This window comes from Mastomys coucha, unplaced genomic scaffold (genome assembly GCF_008632895.1).
Source record: "Mastomys coucha isolate ucsf_1 unplaced genomic scaffold, UCSF_Mcou_1 pScaffold20, whole genome shotgun sequence".
NCBI lineage: Eukaryota > Metazoa > Chordata > Mammalia > Rodentia > Muridae > Mastomys > Mastomys coucha.
Genome location: NW_022196903.1, coordinates 18535033 through 18547265, shown reverse-complemented (window position 1 = coordinate 18547265; position 12233 = coordinate 18535033). Strand labels below are relative to the sequence as shown.

Below are 12233 nucleotides of genomic sequence, written 5' to 3'. Positions count from 1 at the left end.
GGCAGACTAGTATCATGGATTGCTGAAGAGGGGAAAAAAATGTAAAATATACAGTTACTGCTTTATCCCGGAGTAGACCAAAGCAAAGGGAAAAACATCATTCCCTGGGCTTCAGCTGGGTTTCAGCCTAGCGGCTGTGCCTTCCTGTGCGTCCCTGAAGCAAAAAGCAAATAGTCACATAACTTACTTGGCAAAATGAAAAGGATTTTTCCTAACATCTACATTCTGACTCTGCTGCATATTCACCCTCTCAAGTTTTTGGGTTTTGTTTTAGGTGTCTTTCTTCCTTCCTCTCTCTCTCTCTCTCTCTCTCTCTCTCTCTCTCTCTCTCTCTCTCTCTCTCTCTCTCTCTCTCTCTTTCATGCAAAGGCTTGCTTGGGTTTGATTTGATGGGGCAAAGGAAGCTTACCCAATTTGGACTCTTCTCAAAATGAAAAGAGAAATAGGGAGGGTGATCTACTGTATTTTCACCCCTTAGAAAAGTCATATTAACTCCAGTCCAAGCTGCAAGAAGTTCCTGTTGGGTGGCTTTGTTGGGGTGGGATATGGGAGGGAGGGCTCCAGTTTCCTCTCAGGCAGCGGGAAAGTTGCAATGGAGTGGAGTTATCAGTAGCTTGCTCTTCCATGGCCTCTTAGACTAAGACCTGAGCCACTGCTATCCCTCAACTCAGCCACAGTTATTCTTCAGGCTGCCTTGATGGAAATCGAAAGCTTATATTCTGGGCAGATAGGATAACCCTTCTGAGATACTTTGCTTCTAGATCGAGAGGTTTGCCTTGAAGGGAAGAGTGAGGAAAAATGGCTTAACCTTTTCCTAACTGCCAGCGTGTTCGTCTCTATTGCTCTCATCCCATTTAGATTATTTTATTCCCAAGCTCATTTTTCTCTTAATTTATAATTTGGGTACTATGTTAGAAGTGTTAGATTAATAACAATGGCTATGTTCTATTAAATGTCCTTTCCATTATAGCATTATCGTGAGCAGATACAGAACAGGAAATTAAGTTAAACTAATTTCAAATGATATGAGAACTTTTTCTAAACGTAAAGGAACATATAGAGTGGTTTTTAAGGGAGGACTGCATTTCTCTGAGTTTGATACAACTCAACATGTACACATACACACTAAGGTATCAATGCTGACTTGTGCTAGTCTTTATATGATATATAACATTTTCTCTCCTCTAATAGGAAAACATTTTTTTCTATCCCATACAAAGATTAGAATTTTTTAAAGTTTAGCCCATTTTGACAGCATCTTACGTTCCAGAATATCTGTTCTGTGTGGTATAGGATTAGGGTCTTAGGTATGCTAATTCAATATTGCCAATCATACCCAAGTTTTCAGCTATATTAAAATGCAAGCAACTAAGACTGAATAATTTGGGGGGAAACACGAATGTAGAGTTAGTGTCAGAAATAAAAGGTAGCATGTATCCATAAAAGATTCTGAGACTTCACGTATCAGTTGAAGCACTGCAGCAACTAGTAATATAAGAATTTATGAATTCTTATATTCATAAGTATCTCATTTTATAAAACTTTTTAATACCATTTTGACATTACTGAAACAGTAAACAAAGTATTCATTAGGGAAGAACAGTGGCTATTTAAATCTCAGTCTACTCTGAAATGTAAAACGTGGCATTTCTGATGATCTCTTTGCTCATATCTAGTAAATCAGCTCCTTTTAATTTTCTTGTCACACTTTAAGCCTGCATCTTCAACAGAGCAACAAATTAATAGAAATAAAGTATGTGACTAATTTCTTTTGTCACTTAAACTACCATTTCTGACGCTATTACATTGTATCACCATTAAATCATCAATAAATCCAAGTCTGGATGAATTTTAGACTTTTAGAACTTATGAGTTCTTAGAAGTTAAATTCTACTGTGTTATTATACAGAGAAAAATAAGAATTTTTTTTAAAAAATCTGTGATTGAATACCTAAAAACTGGTACATATGTGGAGTGTTGTCATATTTATGTATACAAACAGCATACACACACACACACACACACACACAAACATCTCCTTTCAAAACACTTCTCTCGTTTTGTAAATGCCAAATCAGTTGATATTTCTGTTATGCAATGAGTGGCAGCATTATTACACCATTACCAACACTGTCACATAATCACCATCACTGAATCTCTTAAAATGTCAAAATTAATATCAGATGCCCTTTTTGAAAATAGGAGACCCAAAGAAATATTTTTATGTTTTATATTTCTGCTCAGTGTGCATTATATTATACAGAGCAGGAAATTGCTGCCAAAGAATTTTAGGGTTTTTTTCCCTCAGTAGAATTGTAATAAATGGAAAAAAGATGACGCCTCCAAGACTACTTGCAAAGCAAGGTAGATCTTTTCCTTTCATGATCTAGGTGACAGTGTATACTTTGTGATTCTTACTGCATATAAGTACTCCATCTCTACAAGGCTCCTTCCTGTGATATCAGTAAATCTTGCTTTAAATAGTCTAAAACATCTTGTCAATTGCTTCATAAAATTTATACAAAAGCATGATGGGTCACCATATAATAAACTGTGGATATTTTTTGCATTCCTTCAAAATGTTATATCTAAGTATTGACGTCATGACTAGGTTCTAAGTCTCTTAAGTGTCTGAATTTTTCATAGCATGAAGACCAATAGGAAATTTCCCTTTGAAAATGACTTACCTGGTGGGTTTTTGTTATTGTTGTTTTGTTTTTGGTTTGGTTTTTTTTGGTTTATTTTCCCCTGCAGCTTGGCCATCTATTCAGTCCCATAATATGTTTTTAGTGCCCATTGTTACAAATTGCAAAGCAGGCCACTAGGCTGCAAAGAGCAAAAACACATGATTCCCCATGAATATGTTACAGCTAAACACTGCAATGCTAATTCATATAAAGAACAACCCAGGTCAGCTCAGCAGATTTGCCAACAAAACATACAATTCTGTTAACAGGAAATTATAGCATTATTGACTTCAAGTGCTGATCTGTGGTCATTTCAGAGTGCTTCATTACCCTCTCATTACTGAATCTGTTAAATGAATACTGCAGAGATTGTTTTCTTTTTTGTCCTCCTCCTCCCCACCCCCCATCCTCCTTTCCAGCAATGGTACAGCAATTCCATGAAAGTCATTTGTGTGTGGCTGGCTGACAGACTAGACCTCCAGCTTCATATTTACCAACTGAAGACACTCATCAAGATTGTGAAGGTAAATGAAAAGTGTTGAAATGTGAATTGCCTGCCGAACGTAAAGAATAGTGGTAAGATAATCGTCCCACCAAGAGAAAAAAAAAAACAAAGGTTGGTGGATGTAAGTACTTAGTGTGAAAGACGGTGCACACAAATCCCCCAGAGCTTGTACTTGAATGTGGTAGGTCCGCAGTGATTTTATACTCATTGTCCTAAGAATAAAGTACATTCTTCATGTTTATTAAGGCAATATATTAATCATGAGGGCTTTTGAGTTGTACTTGACAGTAAAACAAGGGAGATGTGTGATTTCCCCATGCCCTTTTAGGAAATTATATACAGTGTATTAGGAATTATAGACAGTGTATTAGGAATTATACAACCAGATTCTTTTGGAACTATGCCTCTTTTAACATGTATGGGACATGACTGTTAGAGAGCATCCAAAACTGTTAACACAAATCTTACAGAACACTTGGACCTTTGTTCTTCAAGAGAAAAAGGTACTAGCCTATATTTTATAGCTTTAACAGCTTGGAGATTTAAAAATATATCGAGTCAACAGAATTTTTGTGGGGGGGGGCAAAATTTCACTTCATTGACTTTTTCTTTCAAAAGTCAAAATTTTTGATATAACTGAAAACAAACCAAGAATCAAGCTTTTCATGCAGAAGACCTTCCATTTGGTGCTGTTAGTGGTGCAGATAGATAGATAGATATAGATAGATAGATAGATAGATAGATAGATAGATAGATAGATAGATGCTACATATGTATGTAAATGTCAGGCATGCCTGATCAGACAGACAGACAGACAGACAGACAGACAGACAGATAGATGCTACATTTGTATGTAAATGTCAGGCATGCCTGATCACACACAGAGTGCCTCTCAGGGTGCCATTCTGATCTAGTCCTATCAGTTTTGTCAGAACCACAGGGTCCTTTGGCAACAGCCTAAACCGGTGCAATCAGGAATTAAAGATAAGACCCAGCACTCTACAGACTAACAAGCCTCCAGAAGACTCTAACACATGCTGAAGCTTTCAAGGTACCACTGCATTGCATCATTAAAAGAAATCTCCATTCACATTTAAAAGTTTACCACAAAAACCATTTTCTTGGTTCCCAGAGTCTAACTCACGTACAAATTGTTTTGTGCTACAGACACTCAGCTTACAAGTCAGAGCCACAGGCGAACTCTGTCCCATGATCAGATTTGGGCGGTTTGCCTCTAAGTAGGAACTGAACCATGCTAAGATAATACCAACGATGATCAGTGACCAATAACAAGTAAAGTTTTTGCCACACGTGACATGTGGATAACCCAGCCACACATTTCCTACCAAAACCAAAATATCTTCAATTTCTCATAGCAGGTATTATTATTTACAAAGGACTGAAGCCACACTGTGACCTGTTCAGATGCATCTTACTCCACCATCATGCCTTCCTTGTTTCTATAAATGTAACTTTGAAAGACCGCTTTCAAGGTGAAGTTTGTTTTACATAAAAGGCAATCAGGATACTGTGTTTACCTTACATATGCACGTATCTGTTGATGTCACAGTGTATACTGTTATTGTAAACGGGGCTGGTTGGCTGTCTTCTTAGTATTGGAAGCTTCTGTCTATCGTGTTCAAGATGTCAGACATCATATATTCTGCCAACTCTCAGCTGATAGATAGCTAATCTCATTGTTTGGAGAATTAAATTTTTTTTTCATTACCTGTCCAACACTTGTTTCTTGAAAGTTTGAAAGATATTTATTTTCTTGTATTAAGGCATCTTAATAAATAAAGAACGTGTACTGCTTTCAACTTATTGAGATGTGATTTCCAAAAATAGTCTATAATTAAAGTGTACAACATAAGGATAGTTAATAACCTATACAAAGAATATGCTGAGAATACAACTTCTCATGAGTAAATATTTTAACATGAAAGAACTTTGTAAATATTATAGCAGCTTTTTCATATTGCTCTAACCCAATGTTATCTTATTTTAAGATAATCTCCTTTTATGTCCATAAATAATGAAAACTAATAATTATGCAATTAAGTTTCATAAATATTTGATTTTATTTTTACTTTTCTCTGTGCTAAAGACTGACTCTAGGATCTCATATATTGAGATCCATTGAGCTCATATTACCAATTCATTTTTTGCATTTCTTATTTTAAGATGTGCTATTGCTAAGCTTCCTAGGGCGACCTCAGAGTCTCTCTGTCACCTAGGCAGATCTTGAACACCCAGGGATCATTCTGACTCAGCTTCCCAAATACCAAAAATGACAGACCTGTGCCACCAGCCACACTCATGACTTAACAGTGTCATACAATGATCCATCATCAAATCATTAGAAATGATTTTAGTTTTGTTCATAAAATCATTTTTATTCATAATTATGGTTTTGTTTTTATTAACCATATTCCACTGAGTTTCTAAGAAGGACTAAGCATCATGCATGTAGAATTGTGAGGACTACAATGTTCTGTCTAGATCATTTGGATTTAGCCTACCTGTTACAGCAGATCCTAGCATTCTAACCTGGATCCACTCAACTTGACTAGACTCAACTCTCCCTCCTCCCTCACTACTCACAGGCATGGCCTTTATTCCAAGCTCAGAAAGACCTGAGAGTGATCTGTGTGAAAGGCAACTTTGTCCATGAACAGAACACAGTAATTGGTTCATTTGTTTTAAGAGAGAGAGAGAGGAGAGAGGGGAGAGAGAGAGAGAAAGAGAGAGAAAGAGAGAGAGAGAGAGAGAGAGAGAGAGAGAGAGAAAGAGAAAGAGAAAGAGAGGAAGAAGGAGGAAGGAAGGAAGGAAGGAAGGAAGGAAGGAAGGTAGATTGACAGTAAGATCAATAAGTCTGGCATTAAAAAAAAATCAAAGTCTGTGAAATTATGTGTTTATGTGTGAAGGTTTAATATCAGAATGAATTCTTTGAGAAGGAGAAAGAAAGACCCCCAAATAATCAAAATGGTTGTTGATTTATGTTCTCCCTAGTGTCCATAAAACATATTAGAGCAATTAATATAAATCAGCTGCTTGTTTTGCTGAAGGAAAGAAGCAAGCAGCACCCTTGGCAGGAACTCATCTTAGTGAAAAGCCATCCTCACCGATGTGGAGGCCTGAGAACACCCCAGGTGTTAGCAACATCTTATGAATTAGAGCTGGCAAGGATCTGCACCGCACCCCACCTCCTGATTGGTATTTGCTCTTGAATAAGGAAATGATCTTAAGTATATTTAAATTTGAAAGCCTTTAGGACTTCAAATACATAGCTTAAGTCTATTAGGGCTACGATTAAACTAAGTCTAAAGGAAGTCATTCCATTCAAACCCAAACAGCAAATTTAAAAACTTAGTAAATAATTGTGGCACAATACAGCATATTATTATTCATCTGTAAGTACGGAGTTTGTATGTTGTGTGCCTAATATAATTTTAATCTAATTAAAAAGACTATAGGGTTTAATACAAATGTTTGTGGCAATAATGCCATGTATATTAGCTATCATAATTTTTAGACAACACTCACATTTCAGAGTTACTTCTCTGGTTTTAAATGTGAATTATGACTTTTGGTATCATAGCAATGTCTGTCACCTTAGTGGTACTTTAATTTATGAACCAGAAGGCAGCTTATGAATGTCTCATAATAAGTTTACTCCGGTTAGGGAATATGAAGGTGGGAGACTGTATGTGATTTAAGAGAAGCTATTGAAATTTAAGTGGAAATAATTTGATCATCTAAGAGAAAATACTCTTCGAACTTAAATCAAATTCGCTGTGGCAACACTGACCCCAGATGTCATGCAATGATTGTCCAGCTTCAGCTCGTTTGTTGACACTGGTGTTGGTTTTTAACACGAAGTTTGCCCTGTCAAGTGATCAAATGAGAAAGATTACATTGTCCTCCACTCTTACATCTACATGTCACTTCTAAAACTAGAGAGATGGTGGGCACAAGCTGAGGAAAGGAGGGTAAACTGAGACAGGTCCAGAGCTTCCAGGAGCTTCCATTACTGTCAGTGCTCCTGCTTTTGCCAGAACACTGTGGGCAGAGCTCACATGGGCCGAATGAGGGGACTAGCATGCACTTCCTGACCCACGTGATAAGTGCCATTAGTGCCAATGTCGGAGTTTGCTGGGATCGTCTAAGTCTTTTGAAGGAACTGTTTTGACAACATCTGCTGTATCGAACAGAACCAAGCTTTTCTTCATTGTGTGCCCATCTACTGGAGTTATGATGTTACACAATGTGATACAATATCCCTCTGACTCTTTTTTTTCTCAATCTATTGCTTATTAAGAAACTGAGCAAACAAAACCTACCTGCCAGCAATCACTTAGCAAAATGGCATATTGGCATCAACTGACACCGAGGGAAGTACACTGGAGTCTGTCTGCTTCTGATTCTAATGTAGCAAACTATGGAATTGTGAAAGATGCTTGTTTAAAATGCCTTTCAAAGTCCCTCCGTGGAATGGAGCATCTTCTTGGCTTCTCCTTAAGTAGATGTTCTTCTCCCACTGCAAAAGTCAATACTATGATAGTATTAAGCAATCTTATTGAGTCATGAAAATAATCACACTTTAAACATAAGAAAAGCTTTATAGGTTACACATTTTAAATTCCACACTTGGGGGCCCACCGGGGGATTGAAGAATTGCTATAGATTGGCCAATGTGGTGGCTCCGTGTATAAAAGGTGCTTGCTCTCAAGCCTGACAGCCTTGAGTTCAACCCCAAGAGCCATATGGTCAAAGGAAAGAACCAACTCAAACTAGTTGTTCTCTGATAGCCACATACATGCACACAGACAAACTACACACACACACACACACACACACACACACACTAAATAAATGTAATTTTAATTTTTAAAAAACATTGAATTACATCGAAATACCAAACATTGAATTATATTCATAGGTAGTCCATAAATCACAGCTCTAACATGTTATGTGATGACGTATTATTTTACCAAGAGATATAAGTGTTCATTTTATTTTCCAAACTGTGGAAACCTTTTTCCAGAATTGTGATACTTACTGTCCTAGGAGCATTTCAAAGGAACAAGGTAAAAAATCTTATAGGCATAATACAGACATAACTTTCCAGTAGCATATCATGAGTAAATACATTTTGTAATTCATAAGTGCATAAAATATGAACTTCTTTTATTCATGATAAACTTTCTCTTCCAATGCCTGCCCCCAAAACTAATATATTTTATAAGATTAAATATATTTTTCAGCATTAAAGGAAAAACTCCCCTATTGAAAACCTAAGAAATTCTTCCTATTAAAAATGCATATAAACATATTGTGTTACTTTTGTTACAGACTATTCAATATGAAACTCGGTGCAATTAGTAATGTTTGGAGAAAGGGAGTTAATTTGTCATCTTGGTAGTCACAACATTTTGACCTATCTATGGGATTGGAGTTTGAGTAGCCCCATCCCAAGGCACTCATTCTGTTTTCTCCCCAGAAATACACTAACAAGATGAGTGGTAGGGGCAGCCACAGCTAGAATCCATTAATGGATCTTCCTCATATTTCTAAAATGTCCTTCAAGTACACACACATATATCTGCACCTATTGGCATATGTGTATGTGCACACGTTTAACTAATCAAAGCAAATACTCTTTTCTTCTTCTAGAAAACCTATAGGGATTTCCGATTGCAGGGTGTGTTGGAGGGAACGCTGAACAGTAAGACATATGATACTCTGCACAGACGTTTAACTGTGGAGGAGGCCACAGCGTCTGTCTCAGAAGGAGGAGGACTTCAGGGCATTACCATGAAGGACAGTGACGAGGAGGAAGAAGGCTGATGACGCACAGTTCCTCTAAAGGAGGAAGGCCTCCTCGGCATTGCTCTGTGCACCTTGTCCTTGTAACTGTACTTACTGTCTTTGACCAAATAAAACTGCTCTAATTTCTTTAAAATGTGCACTTGGAGATAAAAAGAACAATGACATGTATTTTTGGAAAGAAAATCATATTCACATGTATAGCTTGACCTAAAAATTGGCTGTGCTTGTGACTGGAATATGAACTGCTTTTGTCGTTCTGTTTTGTTTTGTTTTGTTTGCTGTTGTTAGTATATTGGACTTTTCTTTTTAATAGTTATATCAAAGTAATGTCCTATGTGTCATAGGAGATGACACAGCATTGTGAAGAGAAGCCATTTCTGGTCACAGCACCAACCCTATTGTACTTCTGTCAAAGTGGTGTGCCTCCCACTTATAATTTATGTATGAACTTCGTTCTGTAATTTGCCAGTATTGTGATGTGTAAAAGACTTTAGCTTTGGTTTTCATAACTCTGAATTTGTCTGCAGGTGTAATCCTGGACTTCTAAGAGTGTCATACCCAAATGTAGACTAGATTATTCACAGGCTTACATCCTGTTTCTCTCTGAACATTTTATTTTTCATGTGTACCACATCGCCAGGTGTGCTTCCAACAACACAAGTGTAACAGCTTGCCGGCAATAAAAATCCATTCAGTCAGAGCAACCTCTATGTTCATTAAACTTAAATAGATTAAATGCAGCAAAAAAATAGTTGTAGTATCTCGAACATCCCAACAACATGGCTCTGTGTTTGTTTTATTCCTTGATGTTTTGTTTTCAACCAACTAAGCAAAGGTTATGAACAGTATGCTCGGTACTAGTAGGCCCACAATCTGATAAAAGAATCATTACAAGAACATATATTCACAGCAAAAAAGTTGACTACCTACTCAAGTACTATATATTGATAGTAATAACTATCAATAGCTAGTAATATTAGTAATAATAGTAATGTTCATTTTTACTTGGGACTACGACTAGTAATTCTCCCAGTGCTTTCTTGGGAGATTTAAAGGATATAGTGTCATGATTTGTAATTCCCCTGAATATTTATGTTGTTTTTTTTCCTAACATATATTTATATTTATTAATTTACTAATATTACTATACTGATATATAATATATTAATATGTACTTACTGGCATAGTATTCTACGGCACTTATTCACAAGTAAAGATTTGTCTGATGTGGGATTTTGATATGTTGCCCAAACTGGTCTGGAACTCTTAGGCTCCCATGATCCTTCTCTCTCAGCCTCTTGAGTAGAACAGTGATGTGATGAACTACCAGAAATGCCTTGAACTGCGGAACTCGGAACTTGTTTCTCCTGTCATGTCCCATAATGGCGATTAGGGCACTCAAAGTAGTACACAAAATCCAGTTTATCCACAATTATTACATAGCAATACTTGGGGGTGATGTTCAGGTCCTAAATGTAAGATGGCAAGATGAACAAAAGAAGGCAGCTTTCTCCCTTGTCCTCGATGAGAAAATAAGGACTCGCCACTGATTTGGAAAGCAGTTTATCCACAGACACCTTTCTTCTTTTCTCCATCATCAATGCCCTTTTCCTTACATCCCTAAGTATCCTACCATGGGACCCTTAGCTACCCAGTGGCACTTTCTCCTCAACGCAACTGCAACGTTGTTCTCTATGTGGAAGCCAGTGTGTGCATGCACACGTGCATGCTTGTGCATAGAGTGGAACACTTGGCCTTATGCAGTCTAATGGCATACTGTACACCTGACCTATTCCAAACACCACCCTTTTCTGCAGTGAAGTAAGTATCCATCTTTCTTAATAGCACGTCAGTGTAATTGATTCAGGCTGTTCCATGCCCTAACCGAGGACTGCTGTCCCCTCAACTCTACGGGAACTCTTTAAAAGTGTGTCTGTTCAAAGGAAAGGTCTAGTTGGCAGGACTAGAGGGAAAGCAGTGGGCCATTGCATATGGCACCTAAGTATGGCAACCTGGGTCTTTCTGCCAAGAGTGACACTTTATGCTCCTTATCTAATGCTCTATTTTCCTCCTTCCTACCTAGTACACCCACAAGTAGAACAACAGCAAACCAAGTTGTGGCTTTGCTCGTATTTTGTCTAATTACACCGACCTTTGAGTCACCAAACTGCACCAAAATCTTTAACGAAGTAACTGAAAAGGAAAGAAAAGCGCTTCTGTACACCTTTGCCCAGAAATTCTCTTTACTCAATATAATTTCATTGTGCAGAGTCCTTGGTTTGGACACCCAAGCAACTATGAAAGCAAGCCCAGTTGTAGATGGTATTAATCTTTCAAAAGTATTTTTTGGAAGAAAAAAAAAACGAAAAATGATGGTTTGAAAAACCTATCAAGTCCTGCAAAATTTTTGAAGTGGGATCAGGCAAGAGCAGAGAGTTCTATGTGAGGTCCACTGGAGAAGGGTTATGAACCCACCTGCAAAGAACGTTCGTTCAAACATTTATTGAAGAAAGAACATGCAGATGTCCTTTCCCCACAAGGAACAATGCTGCCCAGGCCAGAAGCAACCTCTGTGCAGGCTGCGGGTAGTCCGTGCATTCACGTAGTTTTCCACTTGAATTCCCTTTAGCGGGCGCTCCATTGTCCCTGGCTCAGAAGAAGAGATTTTCTGCTAGTTTTCTAATGCCGGTGCTAAGGGGTTTGAGGGCCCCTATTCTTCTCCCCACCGGATCGCAGCCTGGCCTGGGGCGGACCTTCTTCGCCCTCGATGACCTATGGTAACCGGGTCCACCGCTTCTTCCCGGTGCCTAGAGGAGCAAAGAGCTCAGGAAATCGGTTTCTTCTTGTACTTTACCTCGCAAAAGGGACTCGCAGGGCAGCAAACGCCTGCAGGATGCATGCATGCAGAGCGCACTGGGAAGTTGCGGCTCCAGCCTTCCTTACTACGTGGCGCAGAATCTGGGAAAAGGGCCCTGTGGAGGAGGCGATCAGGGGAAGACCCGAGTCACCTTTATTTCTTATTCTCAACACAGAAAATGGAAATTTGCCAGTCTGGGTCTCTGAAGGGAAATGACAAATCAGTGATCTCTAGCTCAATCACCCGCAGCCCAGTGGGTCTCTGGCTCCATGCCTCAGCTCACCGAAGCCCCTAGCACCCAAGACCCGGAAACAGTCTCTCTCTCTCTCTCTCTCTCTCTCTCTCTCTCTCT

At 38.3% G+C, this 12233-nt stretch overlaps 1 protein-coding gene across 22 annotated transcripts in view; it reads left to right on the top strand.

Annotated features, from left to right (window-relative positions):
- Positions 1–9799, top strand: part of Cadps2 (calcium dependent secretion activator 2) — a 529581-nt gene extending 519782 nt beyond the window's left edge. For all 22 annotated transcript variants that reach the window (XM_031381287.1, XM_031381283.1, XM_031381275.1 and 19 more), the window contains 2 exons: positions 3107–3211; positions 8869–9799. In XM_031381287.1, the coding sequence (XP_031237147.1) occupies positions 3107–3211; positions 8869–9042 (279 nt within the window). In that variant the 3' untranslated portion in view covers positions 9043–9799. The remainder of the gene's footprint in view (positions 1–3106; positions 3212–8868) is intronic.
- The last annotated feature ends 2434 nt before the right edge of the window (positions 9800–12233 follow it).